Consider the following 26,487-nt stretch of genomic DNA (forward strand, 5'->3'; position numbering starts at 1 on the left):
TCTGCAGCTCCTCCAGAGTTACCATGGGTTTCTTGGCTGCTTCTCTGATTAGGACAGGACAAGTTCCACTCAGAACAGGCCTTGCCATGGTCGATCAAAGACATTGAGTGCACATGCTCAGCATCATATCCAGAGTTTGTCTTCGGGAAATAGACGTATAAGTGCTGCCAGCATTGCTGCAGACAGAGGTTGAAGGGGTGGGGGAGTCAGCCTGTCAGTGCTCAAACCATACTCCGCACACTGCATCAAATTGGTCTACAAGGCTGTCATCCCAGAAGGGAGCCTCTTCTAAATATAATGCACAAGTAAGCCCGCAAACAGTTTGCTGAAGACAAGCAGACTAAGAACATGGATTACTGTAACCATGTCCTGTGGTCTGATGAGACCAAGATAAACGTATTTGGTTCTGATGGTGTCAAGCGTGTGGTGGCGACCAGGTGAATAGTGCAAAGACAAGTGTGTCTTGCCTACAGTCAAGCATGGTGGTGGGAGTGTCATAGTCTGGGGCTGCATGAGTGCTGCCGGCACTGGGGAGCTACAGTTCATTGAGGGAACCATGAATGCCAACATGTACTGTGACATACTGAAGCAGAGCATGATCCCCTCCCTTGGGGGACTGGGCCGCAGGGCAGTAATTCAACATAACGACCCCAAACACACCTCCAAGTCGACCACTGCCCTGCTAAAGGAGCTGAAGGAAAAGGTGATTGACTGGCCAAGCATGTCTCCAGACCTAAACCCTATTGAGCATCTATGGCAGTGGTTCTCAACCTGGGGGTCGGGACCCCCTCGGGGGTCAAATGATGATTTACCAGGGGGTCACCAAATCCTGGGCTGTTCCTGAAGCCCGTATCACTCTCCCAGCATTTTTGGAGCCACCCAGCAGGGCTATCCCTGGAGCATGTGGCCACCCATCTGGGCTGTTCCTGGAGCCCGCAGCTGCCCACTCAGCCTCTTACGCAGGCGCCCATTCAGTTTACAGCATGGCTGGGGGGGGGCAAAGACTAGAGGTCAGCTGACTGGTGAGGAATGTGATGTGGGAGGGGCTGGAGGAGACCCTGTCTCCTGATTTTGGCATAGGTGTCACTGCTACGAGACACCACAGAGCTGGAGACACAGTGAAGCCGGAGACATTGAGTGACACTACCTGAGATTATAGTTGCCATTACAAGGACTCAGGGAGCGCTAAATGTCTGTGGGTTAGGAGCGTAAATTACTTGTCTTGCCTTAGGTGCTGACAACCCACGCTACGAAAATAATTTTACTGTTAGGGGTCCCCACAACTTGTGAAATTTTATCAAGGGGTCACGGCCCTAGAAGGTTGAGAACCACTGATCTATGGGGTGTCTTCAAACGGAAGGTGGAGGAGCGCAAGGTCTCTAACATCCACTATCTCTGTGATGTTGTCATGGAGGAGTGGAAAAGGACTCCAGTGGCAACCTGTGAAGCTCTGGTGAACTTCATGCCCAAGAGGGTTATTTTGAGGGGCCGGCAAATTTACACTGTTATACAAGCTGTAAACTCACTACTTTACATTGTAGCAAAGTGTCATTTCTTCAGTGTTGTCTCATGAAAAGATAGAATAAAATATTTACAAAAATGTGAGGGGTGTACTCACTTTTGTGAGATACTGTATATTCACCGAATATTTGGTGGAATATTCTGCTTGCCAGTGCTGCATAATATATAATATATATATATATATATATATATATATATATATATATATATACTTCCTATTCGCTACTAAGCTCTATTGTTGTGCTGCTTTGACCTTGAAGAAGGAGGAACACCCCGAAAGCTTGTCCTGAAAGTAGTTTCAAATTAAGAAAGTATCATCGCCAGTACTTAATTATTTTTTGTGATATAAGTAGTCATATTGTATTTGTAATGAATATAAGAAGTGTACAATGTAGCAGATATTCAAACAAACTATAGCTAATGAACTTCTGTAAGCAACATAAGTATTAAGCAAGGGCCTTATATGTTTTGCAAGCCACTGTTGATATACATGTGTGTGTTTGCATTGGTATGCATTCCATTACCAAATAAGTTCTAAAGTAAATTCTTTAATTTCATCAAGTAGGTTCCTATTGTTTTCTTGCATGTCATGCAATGTTCCCAGCAGTCCATCTGCAATCTTCCTTATCTCTTCCGCTGCCTCTGTTTTAGCCCCTCTATGGAGCTCTACTGATCCCCTCACAAGAAAGGCGGCATCAATGACTATAAACAATGCGGCAAATACTCCAGAAATGGCACGAACTGCTCGTGCTCCCTGTGCTGCTAACTCCGCCCCGCGAGCTGCAGCTCCTGCTATCCTCCCCAGTTGAGCCAATCTACCTACTTCCACTGCAACAAACAATCCTCTGCCGCCCAGTCTGGTATAATCAGGTACTTCGTCCCCAATAGGTACTCTAACTTCATTTACGATTTGTGTAGCAAGTTTTTCGATATTTAAAGCAAGATCTTTTAATGTATCTATCATGTTGTTAATTTCTTTTATCTTCTCACTTACTATATTACATTTCTTTTTAGTATTTACAGTATCTGCTATAGAAGCAGAAACTCCAGTGACTCCTCCAGCTGTAGCTACACCAATTCCAACACCACTAATTATTAAAGATGTGCCAAGTGTCACTGGAGCTAGAGCGATGCCTACAATGGTGAGGATTCCACCTGCAATGCCAGCTGTACTTCCCACAACATTGGTAATGGTGGCTCCCTTATGGAATTTGTCCACGTCGTCTGCAATAGTGTACAGTTCGGTAATACAGCCTGAAATAGCATCCTTCAAGAAGGTTGATAGGCTTTTATACTCTTGATGACACTGTTTGGGGAAGAAAAAAAAAACAATTAGAAGAAAGCAACGTTTAGCACTATTATGCTGGTTGTATAAACATGGTTGGAAATTTGCATGGACAGAACAGGCTGTGGTATAGATTGGCCAGGATGCTAGAGGCTACACAGTCACCCACACATCATGCTGCTGGCTGCCACATTCCAGTGTATAAAATAAGTTCCTAGATTGCAACCCTGCCTGCCAGTGTCATCAAGCTGGGTCCTTATTCTTGTTGCCCCTCTAAAGTTTGTACATTTTCGTTGTTGTAATTGTGTGCTATATACCTACAGTTCACCCACTCTGGCTAGATTAACTTAGAAATGACCTGCTAGTAGGGTGACAGTTTTTTATGTAGAGTGCACTTACCTTCACTGTGCAGCTCGTTCGAGTGGCCCCGAACCTGGTCTTCTGGGGTCCCTTGGCAGCTGTCTCGGCTCCCCCCCGCAAGGACTCAACACCTTCATGCGAGCGAGCGAGCATGGTGTTGAGTCTTTGCGGGTGCGCTCCCGTGATACAGCCGGTGGCCATAGCCACCAACTGTATCACTCGGGCCCGCCCCCCGGCGCTGCGTCATTGTATGTGATTGACAGCAGCGTGAGCCAATGGCTGCGCTACTTTCAATCAACCAATGACAGAGCCAGGAAGACAGCCGAGAAGCCTGTGTGTTCACGGCACGCGACTTTTGAGGGGTCAGGTAAATAAAGAGGGGGGGTTCAGGGGGCCTCTAATCGGCAGATGTTTTTTCACCTTAATGCATAGAATGCATTAAGATGATTTTGTTTTTTACCTTTACATCATTTTTTTCCCACAAATAGAGCTTTCTTTTGGTGATATTTGATCATCTCTGTGGTTTTTATTTTTTGCGCTATAAACAAAAAAAAGAGCGATCATTTTGAAAAAAACACAATATTTTGTTCTTTTTGCTGTATCCAATTCACATAGTAGGAGATTGTGACAGGCTATCTATGGAGCCGGTTCACACATCTCCACAGCGGCTCCGATGCGAATTGCACAGGAGTCCTGTGCGTCTTCAGGTGTGAATTCAGCCCAAAATGCGGGCTGAAGTCGGACCTGAAACAGCGAATGGAGACGCACCGATCTCCTGCTGTGTGCCGCGGCATGTTCTAGTGTGAACCCAGCATTAGTGCTGGATGCCAGCTACCATTTTGAAATGAACCTGGGGACTCAATAACTTAATCAAAATATAACATTCCTATGCTGACAATTCTTAATTTACTTATGTTTCAAAATATAATATCGTATGTCTCCATTGGAGAAATTTGCATTTGAAATCAAATCTTATAATAATAATAATAATAATATTACGGTGTGTACAAGCAGTTTAAAGTACAACTAAAGGTCATAAGCACCATCTTGTGGCCATATTGCGGTATTTGTTTTTAAATATCTCAGGAAAAAATAAATTTTTGGCCACTAGATGGGGTTTACAATCATACTAGATAATTCTATAACACAGAATACAACAAATTTCCTTGTGTTGTGTGAAAGTGTGTCACATTTGTTCTGCAAACTTTTTGCACATAGACTCCTTGATGTTTTTTTTACTCTTAAAAAAAATGTAAACAATTGCATTCTTTAACCACTTCAGCCCCGGAAGAATTGGCTGCTCAATGACCAGGCCATTTTTTGCGATACGACACTGCGACCGGCACAATTGCACGGTCGTGCGACGCTTTACCCAAACAAAATTGACGTCCAGTTTTTCCCACAAAAAGAGCTTTATTTTGGTGGTATTTGATCACCTCTGCGTTTTTGTTTTTTTGCGCTATAAACAAAAAAAGAGCCACAATTTTGAAAAAAACACAATATTTTGTACTTTTTGCTGTAATAAATAGCATTTTTTTCCTCAGTTTAGGTCGATATGTATTCTTCTACATATTTGTGGTAATAAAAATTGCAAAAAAACGTATATTGATTGGTTTGCACAAATGTTATAGCGTCTACGAAATAGGGGATAGATTTATGGCATTTTTATTATTATCATAGGTGTGCGCAGCCTCTTGCATTAGGGTGTGCACCCAAAGCTCAAACACACGTTTGTGTGTGTGTATATACACCAATATATACACCAATGTATATACAACAATTTTTTGGTATATATACCAAAAAAACTGACAGGCGGACCTAAACGGTCCGCCCGTGTGAAAGGGGCCTTATACAGGATGTCTTATTTTCAGTGTGATGTGTATTATGTGTGTTACATATCACAGAGACCGGTATTGGGGTAATATTGAAGTTTATTGAGATTTTCATACATTAGAGGGTTCCACCATTATTGTGGTGTGGGAACACATAACAATACTTAGTAGCAGGCCTTTTACTGACACTTTTTTATTTTACCTCCATTAGATTATTGTAAATAGTAGTGTGGTGATTACCTATTATACTAAAGATCGGCATGTGGCATTAATAAACATCAACAGATTTCAGTTGTGCCCCACCAGGCCGGCACCCCATGGACAATGTGCCTGTCTGCTGAGTTCATCTCCCCATCCCTGCACTTTTGCACTGATTGGCAGAAATGATTGGCACTGATAGGCACCACTGATGGCCAATGATAAGTGGCACTGATTGGCAGCACTGATGGGCCCTGATTGGCACTGATAGGCTGCACTAATTGGCACTGATAGGTAGCACTGATTGGCAGCATTTAGTGGCACTGATGGGCATTGAAAGGCAGAACTGATAGCCAACACTGATGAGCACTGATTGGCAGCACAGATAGGTGCCACTGAATGGCACGTATGGGCACTGATTGGAGGCACTGATAGGCAGCGCTGATTGTCACCGATAGGAGGGACTGTTTGGCACTGACAGGTGGCACTGATAGGCGACACTGATTGGAATCACTGATTGGCACTGATAGGTGGCATTGGTTGGCACTAAAAGGCAGCATTGATTGGCACTGACACGTGGTACTGACAGGTTGCACTGATTGGCACTGACAGGTGGCATTAATTGTCACTGACTGGTACTGACAGGTAGCACTGACATGTGGCAATGACAGGTGGCACTGATTGGAAGCACTGACTGGCACTGACAGGTGGCACTGATTAGCACTGGCACTAATAAGTGGCACTGCCACTGATTGGCACTGACAAGCGGCACTGGCACTGACAGGTGGCACTGATTGTCACTGACTGGCTGCACTGATTGGCACTGGCTGGTGGCACGGACAAGCGACACTGGTACTGACAGATGGCACTGACAAGCGGCACTGGCACTGATTGGCACTGACTGGTGGCACTGGCACTGATTGGTGGCACTGACAAGTGGCACAAGTACTGACAGATGGCACTGACAAGCAGCACTGGCACTGATTGGCACTGACTGGTGGCATTGATTGGCACTTACTGGTGGCAATGGCAATGATTGGCACTGACTGGTGGCACGAATTGGAAGCACTGACAGAGGAGAGGGGGGTATCACATTGAGCAGATATTGGTGCTTGTAAGATCCGCTCAGTGTGTGACACTGTCATCTATTGTAACTGCCTGTAGGGAGAGAGAGGAGTTTCATAATTCTGCGGCGATATGGGGGTGGGCGGGACTGAGCAGCTATCAAACATCAGCCATTATTGGGCTGTTTAAGAAAAGGGGCGTGGCCACATATGTAGCAGTACGCCCATTCCTCCTCCTATTGGCTGGGGTTCCTTAGCTGCTAAGCCCCGCCTACCCCGACGTCAACCCTGAGAGCTGACAGATCCTCTGTTTCCCTGCAAGCAGTTACAATACAGGAGGACAGTGTCACACACTGAGCGGATCTTACAAGCCCCAATATCCGCTCAGTGTGTCTCAGCACGGCAATTCACAGCAGCCCAGCGGGCAGATCTCGGGAGAGCATGGGGGCTACACAAACATTGCACGGATGATTAGGGTGTGCCCAGGCACACCCGGCACACCTCGTGGGCACGCCTATGATTATTATTATTTATTTTATTTGTTTAGGCGGCAATCTGCAATTTTTTTGGGACTGCGACATTATGGCGGACATATCGGACACTTGACAAATTTTTGGGACCATTGGCCAAATTCAAAAAAGTAAAAACACAGTACACATACAGTATACTGTAATCTTACAGATTACAGTACTGTATAAAATAATTAAACACCCCCTTCGCCCCTAGTGGTCTGTCCAGTGTCCTGTGTGCAGTTTTATTTTATAAATAAAACCATTTCTGCCTGGAAACTGTAGATTGTCCATAGCAACCAAAAAGTGTCCCTTTATGTCAAACGTGGTTTTAGAGCAGCTAGAAAACAACGGTAATAAATTAGAATCACTTGCAGAATTGAGCGATAGCGATTTGTGGAGAAATTCGTCATCAAACACTGAAAGTAATGACCGCGACAATTCTGCAACTGAGCACATTTCAGTGTTTTTAAATTGATTACATTATTGAATAATTTTTATTATTATTATATTAGTATTTGTTATAATTATTTAGAGTTATTTATTATATTGTATTTTATAATTTTGTGTTTCAAACTTTATCATACCCGGGATGTCTACTAAACTCTTGTCTGGACAGATTTGAGGTTTAGACCTACAGGAGGTCACTAACTTGGCACAGAGCCATTCAGAGAACGCCCTGCATTTCTCTCAATGAATGCAAAGCATTCGCTGGTTGGACGAGGTAGATAGGCAGGGTGGTGACATTACGGTTTCCACCTTGTCCAATCAGAAAACTGGCACTTCTACTTTTTAGGCACATCTTCTAAGTTATTTTTGGAATTGTTTTGGAACTATGATTTTCCTGACTGGATTTCCGGCCATTATACAAGTGGGCAATGTGGATATGACCTATACTCTGGATGGGGTGAAGTATTATCAGCTGGCTTTAATTACATGGTTATAACGTGGCAACAAATATGCTCTTAGAGTCCATTCACACAGGGGCAACACGACTTCCAGCACGACTTTGGGAGGCAACTTGGACACGACTTGAGTATGAATCAGCAGGCAACTTACAAGGCAACTTCAAGTCGCCTCCAGGACAGGAGGCTTTCCAATAGCCAATCAAACAATCAGCTCTGTGGGAGGGAGGGGTTTGCCTGAGAAATGTATGTTCTCTTCCTGTATTGTTGCTTCAGTTAAGACAGTGATCCGACTTCTGAGGCGACTTCCATTGAAATCAATGGGTACAAGTTGTCTACAAGTCACCTAGAAGTCGGATTTAAAGCGGGGGTTCCGCGGGATATGTTTTTTTTTTTCCTCTAATCCGCAGCTCTTACCTTCACTGCAGCACTAACAGGGTGTCCCACTCGTTAAGCCATCCGATGCGCTGTAATTCGTTAAATGTTATATTTGATTCTGATCCGATGGACGTTTCCATCTTACCTGTGGGCATAGTGAAGCAAACAATGTCTTCTTCCGGGATAGGCCGAATGCTGGCCTCCCAGCATTCACCGCTCGATCCCGCACATGTGCAGTGTTGACGGCGAGCGTCGCCGTCAACACTACATGGTTGCCATAACAATGGCCGGCGTAAGAAGTTCACGCCCCGTTGTTCAGACTATTACCTTAGCTATCAGCTGCTGCTCAGAACAGATGTCGCGCGATTACAGCACAGCGCGTCGACGGAGGAGTTCCTAAATTGGAGTGACAGGACAGGGGAGAATGGACTTACACGCCAATTCCCCGCGGGGGATATTGATTGACAGGTCGAAACATCGAGCTGCAAACGGGTAAGGAGGACTCCAAAAAAAATCGTTTGGTCTTTCTTTTTGCAGAGCATTTGAATAGACAGCATGTTGTAAAACAGGGTGAACCACCGCTTTAAGTAGTACAGGAACCTTTTTTGAAGTCGGATCCAAAGTCTTCCCTGTGTGAATGGGCTCTTACTATAAAATGTGTTGGATTCCAACCTTCATATATTCAGATGATATAAATTACATCTAGCTCTGGTATCATGAGGTCTCTCTCCTAAATTTATGATCTGAATATTGTTTCATCATTGATATAGCGGGCCACTTTTGTTCCTCCAATACCTCTGCAACAAGCTGGTTGCCATCTATCATTATACAGTTTTAATATACAGCTTTATCTTCATGTGGAGGTCTATTTGCAGATCAGTTTGGGTTCACGGGCCTCAATATGCATTTGCAGCAGAAGGTCTGGTTCACACTGGTGTAACATGTGCTCCTATGGTCATCACAGTCAGGTATCATTCCTTATGTTCATTTATGTCTTTTTTTCACAGTTCTTCAAAGTATTTTTCACAGAATTCTTTGGCAGCATATTGTTTACATACATGCTGATATGATATGCAAAATGTGCAAGTGGTTCATCCTGATTGGGTCTGCTCTGTGAGATGCAAAAAGGCAAAGCATGCCAGTTAATAAAATCTACCACACGAAAGCCTGGTTGATTTATAATAGATGTTGAGGATTCCTCTCCAAGGCCTCAATAAATGCAATATCTAGTTGTACTGATTTTTTTTGCATTTATTAGGTTACATTTTCTTGGAGATGTTAAAAGAAGCTGACAGCCCTACCTGCTGGCTGTAAATATGAAATTTTCATAAGCAATATTTTTATTTTTACCTGAATAAAATGAAAGACATATTTTCAATCTGTAATCTGGAAATATAGAATGCAGGAATGCTATCTGTAGCCTTAACAAACATTAGGCAACATTCAGTAGGCATGTTCAAGATGCTTTATGGCATAATGTTTACAGAATATTCTTTATATTACCTCATTTAGTATAATTTGCATCTGTCTTTTGCTTGAATAATTACTCTGTAAGAACAAAAAGGTATGTCAATATCTGAATTGTATGGAATATATATATATATATATATATATATATATATATATATATATATATATATATATATATATATATATATATATATATATATTTCACAAGTAGTAAATTCTATTGAGCCTACCATTTCTGGTTTTACTTCTTGAAAAGTCTGCTGGTTCACAGTTTATATGTGATGATGCACTAAAACTAATAAAGAAAAACATTTTTAAACTTTTAAAATAATCTCAAGTACAATATCAGTGGTATGTAGATGCTGCATATACTCTATTAATAATTCTCTTTTTATCTAATTAAAGAACTATTGGGATACAATGTTACATTTTATATAATGACCAATTGATGTATTTCATAAAGTGCATTAAAATGTTTCCAATTCTAACATTAAATGATTTGAGAAGAGATAAGTGCAATTGGAAGATTTGTGCTAGATTCCAAGCTCCGTAGAGGAAATTAATAGAGTTGCTGTACTTTTTGTATAGGACTGGGAAAGATGTACAGTAATAGATATCAAAATGAAGTAAATGAATAAATTAAAAAGATAAGCACATTCCAAGTAAACATTTTTTTTTGTATTCTGTCCCTCTCCCTTCATTTTTTGGAATAAGCATGTCAAGGAAAGAAGAGGACACATTATGTGATATAGCACAACTTTAACGCTTCATTTCCACTGGCGTTTTTACAGCCACTTGTGTTAGCCTTTTTTACAGCTTAAAAACGCCTGTCCATGTTTATTTTGTAAAAAAAAAAAACGCGGTAGGGTTTTTGAGCGTTTTTGCGCGTTTTTGAGTGTTTTTGAGCGTTTTTTAATGTCTGGCGTTTTTACAGCTCTACTCTGGAGCTTCAGAATGCCCTGGTCCTGCGTTTTTTTTTACAGCTCAAAAACGCCTATGCCATTTGCAGCTCAAAAACGCCTATGTGGGCATGATGCCATAGAATAACATGGACAGGCGTTTTTAAGCTGTAAAAAACGCTCAGAAAAGTGGCTGTAAAAATGTCAGTGGAAATTAAACCTAAGTCCCCATTCACACCTAGGCGTTTTGTCGCCTGTAGTGTGACGCCGCTGCCGCCAGAGGGCTGGAAACACATTGCCCTCTATGGAGATGGTTCACGCCGAACGCCGGACGCCTGTCGCCTGCCGCCTGAAAAAAGGTCACGGACCTTTTTTTCAAGCGGCTTTCGGCGTTCGGGGACCATCTCCATAGAGGGGCACATCCTAGGGGCACATCTAGGCGGACAATCGGGGCGTTTTGTCGCCGCAAATCGCGGTACAAAACGCCGCGATTTCGTCCGTCTAGATGTGAATGGAGCCTAAATGTTCTTATATTCAATGTAGGATAATGATAAAACCAACTTAGCATCCTAAACCTTAGTCTGCAAAAAATACACCACAGACAAAACTAATACTAAAGACATCCCTGCGCAGTTACCAACTATGATATGAAAAAAAAATTAAATCTTTCCTGCTTGTAAATGCCTATGCCCTGTAGACAATATAAAAACTTACTTTGCTTCAGGGGAGGTGAGATGTTAGCCGTTCAGGTGACTGTGTCATAAATGTGAAAGTGAAAGAATTCTCCTTTTATATACTCCACCTTGATGAAGCCATTCAAATGCTAATTTCTGTGTTACACGTACATGTATGTTCCTGAAGTCAGTGTATGTGATGGAAACCCCTTGTAGTGTTATGGCGCTTGATTCAGTGATTGGATCTTAACCTCATCAGCACCGACCATTGTAAATAAAATTAATTAACTGTGGTAAAAGGTCTTCTTTAAATGCTTTTTTTTGATGATTGTGCATGCATGAGCCAGTTTCGGTGGTAACACTGTCACTGGACAATGCGAATTACAGAGAAAAGTACAGAGCCAATGAAAATTACTTTGTATTCCATGGTCGCTGTGATCACTCACAGTGATCACAACTGTAATAAAAATGCCTGTGATCACATTTGTCAATGGAAAGCACAGAGCCAATGAGAGTGGCTTCACACCTTGTGATCATTTTGAGCCATTGCAGCAATCACAAGTTTAAACACTGGTTGTGATGCGCAAACAGCTGTTCCTTTCCCATACAGCCAACTTTAGAATTTGAGAATGAGGGACATTTTAGGGAGAAAAAGTGGGTGTAGTTAAATACTCTTACTATTGTGTGCGGCTTAAAGCATTTGTTAACCCCCCCCCATCCCCAAAAAAGATCCTGTGTCATTTGGCCCCCTGTAACACATGTAATACCTGGCTGATCCTGCCTGGCATTGCCCTCCCCCATGGATGCTGACTCTGATATATCAGGGCTGCTGAGCCTTGACACCAGAGTCATCTGTACATGCCTTCATCATCCGAAACCTGCTATCTGTCTCCTCTGTGCTCTCTCTCCCTCCCCTCTCTGTCTGTCAGCTTGTGACAGTGCCTGCCCCCTCAAATCCTAACTTCCACATCTTCATACCATCCCCTCTGTACTCTAATCCTATTTTATTACCACTAGGTTTTTTTATTGTTTGCTAAATAAACAAAAAAAGACAGCAAATCGTGAAAAAAATTGTTCTAAAATGTTGTAAACAGGTAATTTTTCTCCTTCACTGACGTGCACTGATGAGGCTGCACTGATGGACACTGATGAGGCGGTACCGATGGGCATGTATGAGGCGGGGCGGTACTGGTGGTCACCGATGAGGTGGCACTGATGGGCACTGGTAGGCGGCACTGATTGGCAGCACTGATGGGCACCGTTTGGTAGCACTGGTGGGCACAGTTTGGCAGCACTAGTGGGCACAGTTTGGTAGCACTGATTATTAGTGTACATGTCCCTTTTACAGAGCCGGTTTTGACCAAAGGGGAGGGGAGTCCGTCTTCCTGATAGAAGCTATAGCTTTGGGGTAAATTTGATGGCTCCCACCACATCTAGGCAACCTTTGGGTGCTTTGGAGTAGGGCGCATAAAGGGAAAAATTATGTCTTCATTAAGGAGGAAGACTGCCACCAATTTAGGAAGAATGGAGAATCTTGGGCAACTACCTTGTTCTTGTTAAGAATGAGGAATGGCTCTTTAAAAGGGAGACCTACCAGCACTGAGACACATGTCGCTGTTTGTTCTCTAACAAACCTCTGAGGGCTTTGTTTATACTGAGACTACATTACACACAGATGGACTCTATTTACTAATTAGGTGACTTTGGTTCTACTAGATTTTAGTTAAGGGTATCAGAGTAAAAGGGTTATGGGGTATAAGAGTAAAAATAGAGCTGCATGCCACACTTTCCAGATATTTATTTGTAAAAAAAATTGAAAACAATTTATCATTTTCCTTCCACTTCACAATTATGTGCCACTTTGTGTTGGTCTATTACATAAAATCCCAATAAAATACATTATGTGTTTTAGTTGTAACACGACAAAATGTGGAAATGTCAATGGGTATGAATGCTTTTTCAAACCACTGTATATGATGGGAATACCATTTCCATTGCCATTTAGTTTTCACAGAATATAACATCTGCTTATGCATACTATCACCAAAAGTTCACCTGAAATTGCCTTGATATATAACAGGTTTACTCTAAATAATAAAATAAAAAAAACAATGTAATTATGTAAAAGTACTCATGTAAAACGGTAATAAAAGCATTCATAAAAATTTCAAGAAAGAATATCCAGGTTATCTAAGGTAACTCGAATTTTAGAAGAATATTACTTCCCTGAGTCAGTGAGTAAATAAATAATGTGTATTAGGCCTCATTTGCATGGGCGTACTACGTGCACATCCCTGAATGCACACTGTCTGTGTTTAAGGTCATGGACCTGCATGACTGTCAATTTGGGAGCAAGGGCTATGTCTGTGCAGCCGCTGCATTACGTAAGGATATGAATGGGACTCCCTGCACGGGGATGTATGCTACACTTGTGCATTCCTGTGCAGGCATTACTCACAGGGTTGTATGCTGTAATACGCCCATATGTGAACAAGGTCTTGCAAGTAATCACACTCCTGTAAGCGCTCATTTACATTAATGCAGAGATCTATGTTTTTAATTACTAGAGAGCCGGAGGTCTCAATGTGGGCACCAGTGTTGCCAACCGCCCGTGTTTTTACGGGCATCCATAAAAGCCCGTAAGGTCAAAGGCTTGCCAGTAAAAATATACTCTCAAGCTGCGACGGTCCCAGCTCGGAACTGCGCATGAGACAGAGAAATGGAGTGATGGTGCAAAGTATAGAGGGATGGGGTGATGGAGAGATGGGGTGATGGAAAGATAGAGGGATGGAAGTGATGGAGAGCAGAGGGTGGAGGGATATAGGGCACAAAGATTGTTGGATGGACAGTATGATGGAGGGATGGAGCAAAAAGCAGAGAAATTAAGAGAGGAAGGAATTGAGCAAGAGATAAAAGGATAATGCGATGGAGTTATAGAAAGATGGAGGGACCTGTAGAGTAACAGAGGGAGGATAGCAGTTTGGCGCATGTCCTTCCACCACCGAGGATTGCAGGGCGCTTCAGTTTGCCTCCTGTTGCTAACTCCTCCTACTCCGCTTCCTCATCCTCTACCGCCTGCTCATCCGGTCAGCGTAACACTTTCACCACCAGCTTCAGCACAGCCATGGGTAAACGCCAGCAGGCAGTTTTAAAACGTTCCTGTTTGGGGGAAAAACCCCACACCGCGCAGGAGTTGTGGAGGGACATGGAACAACAGACCGATGAGTGGTTGGCGGCAGTGAGCCTCAAGCCGGGCCTGGTGGTGTGCGATAATGGGCGAAATCTCGTAGCAGCTCTGGGCCTAGCCGGTTTGACGCACATCCCTTGCCTGGCGCATGTGCTGAATTTGGTGGTGCAGAGTTTCCTGAGAACTTACCCCGATATGCCACAGCTGCTGCAGAAAGTGCGGACCATCTGTGCGCACTTTCGGCATTCTCACCCTGCTGCTGCTCGCCTGTCAGCGCTGCAGCGTAACTTCGGCCTTCCCGCTCACCGGCTCATATGTGACGTGCCCACAAGTTGGAACTCCACCTTGCACATGCTGGCCAGACTGTGCGAGCAGCAGCAGCAGGCGATAGTGGAGTCTCAGCTGCAGCACGCACGCGCGAGTCGCTTTGCGGAACAGAACCACTTCACCACCAATAACTGGGCCTCCATGCGAGACCTGTGTGCCTTGTTGCGCTGTTTCGAGTACTCCACCAACATGGCCAGTGCCGATGACGCTATTCTCAGCGTTACTATCCCAGTTCTATGCCTCCTTGAAAAAACGCTTCGGGCGATGATGGAAGTGGATGTGGCACAGGAGGAGGAGGAGGAGGAGGAATCTGGATAATTTCCAAGGCTTTCAGGGCAGTCATTCACAAGTGGCTCCGAGGGTGGGTTCCTGCACCAGGAACATCCAGGTGTCTGCTCAACTCTAATACTGACATAAAATCACACACATAGGTTGGACTTTTTTCAGCCTTGCCTACGATGTAACTATGTAACTAAGTATGCAACACACTCTGGAAGGATTCCATCTGGCTCCCCTGTCTCTTGGTGTGCCTGCCCCTTTCCCCACACAACCTCCACGATGGGGCAGCCATCCATCCACCACCTTTGGCTCTATGACAGTGAATCTATGTTTTTCTGACTTATTTTATTCATTATTTTTATTGCTAATTGTATTCTTTGGATATACAACACTTTTTTATCAATAAACTGTTTATGGTACACATGGATTTTATCCTCATTGATCGTTTGCCACTCTCTGGATCAACGCTCCCCTAGTTGGTTCTCACAGTGAGTGAATTGAAGTGACAACCAGAAATTGTGTTGAAACTTGTGTGCCACCAGCAACTCACATCTGAGGTAAGGGAAGCAGTTAAAAAAGTGTTTAGCAGAAAAACCATTCCCATAAAACAATAAGAAACTCAATATGTTTGCTCGAAAGTACCACACCTGGTCACTATCAAGAAATCAGACACCTGATCGAAACCAGGAAAAGAAGGAACGTAGCTGTTACTTTCTTCTATGTTTAACCATTTCAGCCTTCACACCCTTTGGACCAGAGCAATTTTTACATTTATTCTATGGACCTGTTTATTCAGGACAAAAGGAATAACTTTGTCAATGCTTACAAAACGTATTACTTCTATTGCTCTGGTTTTTGTATCATTTTACAATTGCTTACACATGTTATTTAACAATCTTGTATATAGTCCCTTATCATCCCCTCCAAGAGCTTGCATACAATTGATGTTAGGCTAACTGGTCTGTAACTCCCAGGGTTTTGGCCCTTTTTTAAATCTTGATGCTACATTGGCTTTTCTCCAATTAGCTGGTACCATTCCAGTCAGTAGACTGTTCATAAAAATTAGGAACAATGGTCTAGCAATTACTTGACTGAGTTCCTTAACAATTTAAGGACCGAGCCTGTTTTTCAGACTCTGTTTTTACACGTTAAAACAATTGTTTTTATATGAAAATTACTTATAACCCCCAAACATTATAAAAAAAAATTATAACACCCTAGAGAATAAAATGGTGGTCATTACAATACTTTTTATCACACCGTATTTGCGCAGTGGTCTTATAAGCGCACTTTTTTTGGAAAAAAATACTTTTTTTTTAGTTAAAAAATAAGGCAACAGTAAAGTTAACCCCGTTTTTTTTATATATTGTGAAAGATAATGTTACGCCAAGTAACATGTCACGCTTCAAAATTGTGCCCGCTTGTGGAATGGTGTCAAACTTTTACCCTTAAAAATCTCCATAGGCGACGTTTAAAAAATTCTACAGGTTGCATGTTTTGAGTTACAGAGAAGGTCTAGGGCTAGAATTATTGCTCTCGCTCTACAGATCGCTGTGATAACTCACATGTGTGGTTTGAACACCGCTTTCATATGCGGGCGCTACTCATTTATGCGTTTGCTTCTGCGCGCAAGCTCGTCGGGACGGGGCTCTTTAAAAAAAAAAAAAAAATTTTTTTCTTATTTATTTAACTTGATTTTATTTATTTTTACACTGTTTTTTACATAAAAAATTTAGGTCACTTTTATTCCTATTACAAGGAATGTAAACATCCCTTGTAATAGAAAAAAGCATGGCAGGTCCTCCTAAATTTGAGATATGGGGTCAAAAAGACCTCAGATCTCATATTTAGACTAAAATGCAAAAAATTATTTTGTCATTTGAAAAAATGATAAAAATAAAATGGCCCTTTAAGACGTATGGGCGTTAGTGACGTTTTGATGTCGCTTCCGCCCTGCTATGGTATGAAGACGGGTGTGGGCCATCTTCCCCTCACTCATATCCATACCCAGCCATGGATAGGACCCGATCGCCTCCGCCGCTACAGAAGGCTCCGGTAAGCGACGTAGGGCGCCGGAGAGCGGTGGGAGGGGGGCCCCTCTCCCACCGCCGATAACGGTAATCTCACTGTGAATCCGCCGCAGAGACCACCATTATTGTTTACAGGACCACCGTCTGAAGAGATGGATACCTCGGTTGTGGCAGCAGTTGCTGCCATTACCGAGATATCCCTCTTCAAAGTAAGGACGTATATAGTCGTGCAGCGGTCCTTAAGTGGTTAAGGACCCTTGGGTGCAAGCCATCTGGTCCTGGTGACTTATTAACATAGGCGTGCACACGGGGTGTGCCGGATGTGCCTGGTAGGGTTGCCACATCATCCCTTTAATACTGGACACATATGAATTACACAGGTTACACAGGTTACACCAGGTGAGTTTAATTACCACCTTAATCAGCCACAGAACCTGTGTAATTAATGTGTGTCCTGAAATAAAGGGATGATATGGCAACCCTAGTGCCTGGGCACACCCTAATCACCCGTGCAATGTTTGTGTAGCCCCCATGCTCTCCCGAGATCTGCCCGCTGGGCTGCTGTGAATTGCCGTGCTGAGACACACTGAGCGGATATTGGGGCTTGTAAGATCCGCTTAGTGTGTGACACTGTCCTCCTGTATTGTAACTGCTTGCAGGGAAACAGAGGATCTGTCAGATCTCAGGGTTGACGTCAGGGTGGGCGGGGCTTAGCAGCTATCGAACCCCAGCCAATAGGAGGAGGAATGGGCGTACTGCTACGTATGTGGCCACGCCCCTTTTCTTAAACAGCCCGATAATGGCTGATGTTCGATATCTGCTCAGTCCCGCCCACCCCCATATCACCGCAGAATTATGAAACTCCTCTCTCTCCCTACAGGCAGTTACAATAGATGACAGTGTCACACACTGAGCGGATCTTACAAGCACCAATATCTGCTCAACGTGATACCCCCTCTCCTCTGTCAGTGCTTCCAATTCGTGCCACCAGTCAGTGCCAATCATTGCCAGTGCCACCAGTCAGTGCCAATCAATGCCACCAGTCAGTGCCAATCAGTGCCAGTGCTGCTTGTCAGTGCCATCTGTCAGTACTTGTGCCGCTTGTCAGTGCCACCAATAAGTGCCAGTGCCGTTTGTCAGTGCCAATGCCGCTTGTCAGTGCCCATCAGTGCCACCAGTCAGTGCCAGTGCCGCTTGTCAGTGCCAATCAGTGCCACCAGTCAGTGCCAGTGCCGCTTGTCAGTGCCACCTGTCAGTACCAGTGTCACTTGTCCGTGCCACAAGCCAGTGCCATTCAGTGCAGCCAGTCAGTGACAATCAGTGCCACCTGTCAGTGCCAGTGCCGCTTGTCAGTGCCAATCAGTGGCAGTGCCACTTGTCAGTGCCAATCAGTGCCAGTGCCGCTTGTCAGTGCCAATCAGTGTCAGTGCCAATCAGTGCCAGTGCTGCTTGTCAGTGCCACCTGTCAGTGCCAGTCAGTGCTTCCAATCAGTGCCAGTCAGTGCTTCCAATCAGTGCCACCTGTCAATGCCACATGTCAGTGCCAGTCAGTGCTACCTGTCAGTACCAGTCAGTGACAATTAATGCCACCTGTCAGTGCCAATCAGTGCAACCTGTCAGTACCATGTGTCAGTGCCAGTCAGTGCCACCTGTCAGTACCAATCAATGCCGCCTTTTAGTGCCAACCAATGCCACCTATCAGTGCCCATCAGTGATTCCGAACAGTGTCGCCTATCAGTGCCACCTGTCAGTGCCAATCAGTGCCTCCTATCAGTGACAATCAGTGCCACCTATCAGTGCCAATCAGTGCTGCCTATCAGTGCCTCCAATCAGTGCCACCAGTCAGTGCCTATACGTGCCAATTAGTGCTGCCTATCAGTGCCCATCAGTGCTGCCAATCAGTGCTCATCAGTGCCACCTATCAGTGCTCATCAGTGTTGGATATCAGTTCTGCCTTTCAGTGCCCATCAGTGCTGCCCATCAGTGCCACTAAATGCTGCCAATCGGTGCTACCTATCAGTGCCAATCAGTGCAGCCTATCAGTGCCAATCAGGGTCCATCAGTGCAGCCTATCAGTGCCACTTATCATTGGCCATCAGTGGTGCCTATCAGTGCCAATCAGTGCAAAAGTGCAGGGATGGGGAGATGAACTCAGCAGACAGGCACATTGTCCATGGGGTTGCCGGCCTGGTGGGGCACAACTGAAATCTGTTGATGTTTATTAAGTTTTTTTTTTATTTAACCACTTGCCACCCGCCAATAACATATTGACGTCGGCAAAGTGGTTGTAGAATCCTGACTGGACGTCATATGACGTCCTCAGGATTCTGAGCCGCTGCGCGCCCCCAGGGGCGCGCATCGCGGCGATCGTTGTTGCAGGGTGTCAGTCTGACACCCGCAACACCGATCAAGGTAAAGAGTCTCTCACGGAGACTCTTTACCACGTGATCAGCCGTGTCCGGTAATCGGCTTTTCCTCACTCGCGTCTGGCAGACGCGAGTAGAGGAGAGCCGATCGGCTGCTCCTGTGAGAGGGGGGGGTTTGTGCTGATCGATTATCAGCACAGTCCCCCCCCAGCCCTGAGGATGCCCACTGGACCACCAGGGATGGCCATATAGACCACCAGGGATAAAAATAAAAAAAAGGATGCCACCCTAGACCACCAGGGATGAGAAGGACACAAAAAATGGATGCCAATCAGTGCCGCAATGGATGCCAATCAGTGCCCACAATGGGCATCACTGATTGGCAGGCATTGTTTGGCACTGATTGGCATCCATTAGTACAACACATACAATAGTGCCCATCTATGCCCATCCGTGCCACCTATCAGTGCCCATGCATGCCGCCTATCAGTGCCCATCTATGCCGCCTATCAGTGCCCATCCGTGCCCGTCCGTGCCGCCTATCCGTGGCAGTCCATGCCGCCTATCCGTGCCCAGCCGTGCCGCCCATCTGTGCCACCTATTCGTGCCGCCTATCCAAGCCCATCCAATGCCTCCTATCCGTGCCGCCTATCAGTGCCCATCCGTGCCGCCCATCAGTGCCCATCAATGCCACATCGGTGCCACCTCATCAGTGCCCATCAGTGCCGCCTTATCAGTGCCCGTCAGTGCAGTACCATCAGTGCCCATCAGTGAAGGAGAAAACGTACTTATTTACAATGTTTTATAACAGAAACAAAAAAAAAACGTTTTTTTTCTAAATTTTCGGTCATTTTTTTATTTTTTTTGCAGAAAATAAGTATCCCAGAGGTGATCAAATACCACCAGGAAAAGTGAGCGTGAAAATATTGCGCAAACTAAAATAAAATGTAAGTAGGCAGCCAACACACAAAATGTATTTGTGAAGAAAGTGTAAAAGGTAAAGTGTAGCGCCGGTACAACTCAGTTCTGCCCGGGATTCCCCAGACAGAGTAAGACACTCCTGAACCAGGAGTGATCAAATTATATCCCCCACAGGTGTGGTGAATAAACTTGTATATATCACCCTTGTGAATGCTATATACAAACAAAGAAAATTATACGTGAATTGGTGTATGTGCCCATATACTAAGAAATGACAAAATTTCCAAAAATAAATAAATAAGGTGAATCAAACCTAACCAAACACCAATATGTTCAACTAGTGTTAGTGCAGGTCCCTGTGGGTCAATTCAGCAACTACATAAACTTGGAAACAATATAAATAATATTAGTAACCACAAGGGAGGATGTCAAATCTTCCAATGTTCAGTCGTTTGCATATAAACTGAACAACAACCATAAACTTGGAAAGTCCTTAGAGGAAAAACCCCTACAGTCCTTGTTTAAACAGAAATATAGTCCTTCCTCCTGTTAGTGGTAATAAACAATTATATATTCTTCCCACTTGTATGAACTTGTTGAGATAAGATTCTTCAGCAACACATTCCAATCAACTCAGAAGGGATAGTAAATGGATACTCTTACCAGATTCCAATGACCCACTGCTCATCATACGATGGGTGGGTCTCCAATGCTTGTATGGGCCGATTGCCCTCTCTGGTGTCCCTTGCGGTGGTATCCTCCCAAAACTCTTCAAAGCCTGTATGATGTCAGGATGTTTGCTAATAGAAGAATTGTACTCACAATCCAGGGGGGGATCGGATATTTCCAAAGGATGGTTGGTAAAACGTAGTAATGCCAGTTATTGATCACACCAGGGTATGTGAGGGAAAAAGAGAAAAAAGGAACTCCTCATAGTGTAAAAAAGTTGTGATTTGATAAAAAAAACTTCAAACTGGTGTCACTACACAAAGTCAACACTCTGGATACAATTTCACAATAAAATTCAGTGGGGAAATCCAAAAAACAATCCAAACAGAAAACATGCAGCAAGTATAAACTTCAATGCCCTGTGACAAGGCAGAAGAAATCCACAGAATGTTGCAGATGATGGCGGTATGACCTGTGTACCCTACCGGTTTCGTCTCGATTTGGACTTCTACTGGGGTGTGTACACGGGCCTGCGCCATCCTCTGCCTATATATAGCGAAAACCCACCTGTCTGGAATCGTTCCCCGCTCAACAGCCGGTTCGGGCGTGCGTTCCAATCAAGGAATAATGTCTCGAGCTGCGCTCCAAGACCCGGAAGTAGTGGGGAGCGTCATGGCCAATAGTAAGGCATAGTGGTTATGCCTGTCCGCCTCCTGATAGGAGGACGTCTCCTACTGTGTTCCCATTGGGTAAGGGCAGGCGTGCGTTCCGCCGGACCGGCATCATGACATCACGCACATGCGCCCTCTATGTCCACCTGACGTATGTCCGCGTGTCACGATGCGCTCCACGCCTCGTTCCCACGCTCTGTAACCAAATGGATTACAGGCCCATGAATATGGCAGCGGCATCTTGTGGACAAGTGAGGGTGGTGCTCTTCACAGAAGTCATTGACGTAAAGGCAAATAATTATAAACCCCACAGTTCCCTCCTATGGAAAACCAGAGATATAAAAATCAAAGTGTTCCAACATTCACCGGGAGAATGGGAAGGTAAGTGCCAGAGTCCAGACAGATGGGATGATACTGGCCAAAATAAACCATACTTGAAAAATTAGGAACTAAATAACTTATCAGACCAAAACCTATATCTAAATGAGACACTGTTAGAAACCACAATATTAAGCCTGGTTGATAAAGGCATTAACGTCCCATTCTACGTTTAATCCATATGGAACAAAACTCTTCAATTGGAAAATCCAAAATACCTCCAGCTTAGACACGCCCCTGGTTTTAGGTTTCCCCCTCCAATGGGGAACAAACCTGTCTATAATCTGGAAGCTTGTCCCCTCCAATTTTTTGTTATGTCTTTCCACATAGTGTCTGGGAACGGTGTGGTTGGTACGGCCCTTCAAAATCTTGGCTACATGTTCACCTACCCTTGTGGAAAAGCTCCGTATGGTACGACCAACGTACTGTTTTCCACAAGGGCAGGTGATCAGATACACTATGTGCGTTGTTGCACACGTAAAAAAATGTCGCATGGGGTATTCTATTCCCGTGTATGTGGATTTAAAGCTTGTGGTCTTCTACCTACCACATGTATTATTAATACACACTGAGCATCTCCTACAAGGATGGTAGCCTTTTGAAAGAGGAAAAAAAGAAGGTTTTATAGGGGGGTCAGAGACATTTGGGGCAATCTGGTTCCTCAATGAAGAGGCCCCTCTATATATTATTCCGGCATTGTCAGGAAGCGATGGCCCCAAAATGCCATCGCTTTTCAAAATTCCCCAGTGTCTAGAAATAATGCCCTTTATCTGTCTGTACTGTACCGAAAAAGAGGTAAAAAAATAATTTTTAAACTTAGACTCTCGTGCGACTCTGTGTCGTGTCACGGTGAGTAAGTTTCTGTCGATCATCGCCACTCTATTAATTTCCCTGTCTATTAGAGGGCCTGAATACCCTTTATCCAGGAACCTCTGCTTGAGGGTCTGTGCCTGCACCTGATAATCCTCAACGTTCGAGCAGTTACGTCTGATGCGCAACAACTGGCTCTTAGGTACCGAGGACAACCAGGATGGATGGTGACAGCTGTCCACCGGTATGTATCCATTCCGATCGGTACTCTTGAAGTATGTTCTGGTAACCAGCTGTTTGTTTTGGACAAAGATCTCCAAATCCAAAAAGTGGATGCTAGAGTAACTAGCCTCATAGGAGAGGCTAATACCCAAGTCATTAGAATTCAGAATAGTCATAAATTCAGTAAGGGACTCTTGATCCCCCCTCCATAGGAGGAGGATGTCGTCTATGTATCGAGCCCAGAGTATTACTTCTGGTCGATTATAAGCATAGACGACATCCTCCTCCCACTTGGCCATAAATATGTTGGCCAAGCTGGGGGCAAATTTAGCCCCCATTGCCACTCCTTTGCGTTGAATGTAATATTCACCACTGTACCAAAAATAATTATGCGCAGTGGCAAACCGCAGAAGGTCCATAATGAAACTCTTTTGTATGGCAGGAAAGGCCTCAGATCGCTCCAAAAAACATTCAACTGCTTGATGTCCTAGGTTGTGAGCGATACTAGTGTATAAAGAAGCGACATCCGCTGTGACCAGCAAGATGTCCTCCTCATACACTATGTCCTGAAGGAGGGAGATAACGTGCCTGGTGTCATTTAGGTAGGAGGGAATATCCTTGACTATAGGCTGGAGATGGAAGTCAACGTATTTGCCCAAACGTGCTGTGACGGAATTGATCCCACTAATAATAGGCCTCCCCGGTGGGTGGACACTATCTTTGTGAATTTTAGGTAAAAAGTACATCATCGGGATGCGTGGTACTTTTGGGATCAGATAAGCTCGTTCTTTTTTATCCAGAATCCCCTTGCGGGTTCCATCTTCAATGAGTTTTGTCAGTGAGGTTTTAAAAACATTGGTGGGATTGGAAGGTAATTTGGTGTAGGTTTCAGTATCTCATAATATTCTAAGCATTTCCTCATGGTAGGCCGATTTGTCGAGGATCACGATTCCTCCCCCTTTATCCGCCGGGCGGATGATAAGATCCTTACGTTCACATAAACTCCTTAGGCCCTTCTTGATATTAGGGTCAGAGTAAGTGTGTTTAAGGGGGAGGTCATCCAGGTCTTTCAGAACCAAATCCCTAAAAACCTTCACACTAGGTGCCATCGGGCAAGGTGGGTTAAATAGAGATGGGTTCGAGAGACCTGTGTGGATGATTTCTGAAGTCACTTCTGGGAGATTAGGCCTAGTTGGATTACTTAGGAAATATCGTTGAATATTGAGCTTGCGCACAAATTTCTGAACGTCTATAAATGTATTAAATTTGTTCATACTTTTCGGGGGAACAAATTTTAGACCCTTATCCAAGACAACTTTTTCTGCCTCTGTGAGTACAGTGTTGCTAAGGTTAAAAATGCCTGCCCCTACTACACTCTTGGCCTTTTTCGACCGGGCGCGCCGCCCCCCTCTCGTGCCCCGTTTTGTTCTTCCCCTCTGTTGTAGTTGGCATGATCCCTGTAAAAATCCCCTGGGTAATTCGGTCTTGGTTGGTCCTGATTATAGTGATAAGGAGATCTATCATGTTGGTTGTCTTCTCCATTCATGTATCCATATTGGTCATATGGTCTTGGTGGATAATCCCTATATGTGGGGGCCCCACCCCCTCCTCGTCTCGGGGTGGTGTGGGGATGCCTCGGGGGGTATTCACTATGATTTCCACTATAAGGTGAATAGTCATGTGATCGTCCTTCCCGTGAATGGTCCCTCGGGTTGTTGTGTTTACCTCGAGGTCCCTTCCCCTTACCTCTGTTGTTCGGTGGGTGTCCACCCTGGTGTACATTTATTAAATCACAACTTTTTTACACTATGAGGAGTTCCTTTTTTCTCTTTTTTCCTCACATACCCTGGTGTGATCAATAACTGGCATTACTACGTTTTACCAACCATCCTTTGGAAATATCCGATCCCCCCCTGGATTGTGAGTACAATTCTTCTATTAGCAAACATCCTGACATCATACAGGCTTTGAAGAGTTTTGGGAGGATACCACCGCAAGGGACACCAGAGAGGGCAATCGGCCCATACAAGCATTGGAGACCCACCCATCGTATGATGAGCAGTGGGTCATTGGAATCTGGTAAGAGTATCCATTTACTATCCCTTCTGAGTTGATTGGAATGTGTTGCTGAAGAATCTTATCTAAACAAGTTCATACAAGTGGGAAGAATATATAATTGTTTATTACCACTAACAGGAGGAAGGACTATATTTCTGTTTAAACTGTCCACAAGGACTGTAGGGGTTTTTCCTCTAAGGACTTTCCAAGTTTATGGTTGTTGTTCAGTTTATATGCAAACGACTGAACATTGGGAGATTTGACATCCTCCCTTGTGGTTACTAATATTATTTATATTGTTTCCAAGTTTATGTAGTTGCTGAATTGACCCACAGGGACCTGCACTAACACTAGTTGAACATATTGGTGTTTGGTTAGGTTTGATTCACCTTATTTATTTATTTTTGGAAATTTTGTCATTTCTTAGTATATGGGCACATACACCTATTCACGTATAATTTTCTTTGTTTGTATATAGCATTCACAAGGGTGATATATACAAGTTTATTCACCACACCTGTGGGGGATATAATTTGATCACTCCTGGTTCAGGAGTGTCTTACTCTGTCTGGGGAATCCCGGGCAGAACTGAGTTGTACCGGCGCTACACTTTACCTTTTACACGATCAAATACCACCAAAAGAAAGCTCTATTTGTGGGTACAAAATTATTAAAATTTAGTTTGGGTACAGTGTAGCACGACCGCGCAATTGTCATTCAAAGTGCAACAGCGCTGAAAGCTAAGAATTGGTCTGGGCGGGAAGGTGTACAAGTGCCCTGTATGGAAGTGGCTAAATTCTGCTAACAGCTTTTGCGCCATCAAATAAGTACTATAGTGTTTCTAATAGTATGTATATTTACTAATATAAGATGTATGATCATTATTTTTAAAGCCATTTTTGACTTTTCAAAAGTACATTTTTTTAAACTCATTTTGTATAGGTACAACCTTATCATTACTATCAGTATTGTGAATAAATTGGTAAATAACCAACGAGTGTTAAATAAAATATTTTTAAGGCAGTGGCGACCACAGTCGGTCGAGTCATCAGGAGCACCAGAGCACCTACCCCACCTATGGCGGGCAGCGCTTCACCCGGCGGCTTCTCCTTCCCCTGCTGTGGGGGCACTGAACAGGAGGGAGGAGCCAGGAGCACAGAAGAGGGACCCCGACAAGAGGTAGATCTGGGCTGCTCTGTACAAAACCACTGCAAGAGAGCAGGCAAGTATAACAGGTTTAAGGTTGCTAAACTAAAATAAAAAATCATCACAAGGGATATAATTTACAGTTAGAATGATGTGTTAATCCTTCTTTTAGGAGAAATCTTCCTCCGTCCTATTCCCCATCCTGGACAGAGTTTGAATACTGTGACACACTAAGCACACTAAGGCCGGGTACACACGAGAGGATTTATCCGCGGAAACGGTCCGGGGGACCGTTTCCGCGGATAAATCCTCTGGCGAATTTTGATCT

At 44.1% G+C, this 26,487-nt stretch overlaps 1 protein-coding gene across 1 annotated transcript; it reads right to left on the reverse strand.

Moving 5' to 3' along the window:
- Positions 1-1,738: 1,738 nt before the first annotated feature.
- Positions 1,739-11,175, reverse strand: LOC120935314 (apolipoprotein L3-like). The gene is made up of 4 exons (XM_040347446.1): positions 11,136-11,175; positions 9,753-9,817; positions 9,556-9,600; positions 1,739-2,827 (listed from the first exon to the last, which is right to left on the reverse strand). The coding sequence occupies exons 2-4, from the start codon at positions 9,753-9,755 to the stop codon at positions 2,042-2,044; spliced, it is 834 nt and encodes a 277-aa protein (XP_040203380.1). The 5' UTR covers positions 9,756-9,817; positions 11,136-11,175; the 3' UTR covers positions 1,739-2,041.
- Between the last annotated feature and the right edge of the window lie 15,312 nt (positions 11,176-26,487).

Source organism: Rana temporaria, chromosome 4, assembly GCF_905171775.1.
Source record: "Rana temporaria chromosome 4, aRanTem1.1, whole genome shotgun sequence".
Classification (NCBI taxonomy): Eukaryota; Metazoa; Chordata; class Amphibia; order Anura; family Ranidae; genus Rana; species Rana temporaria.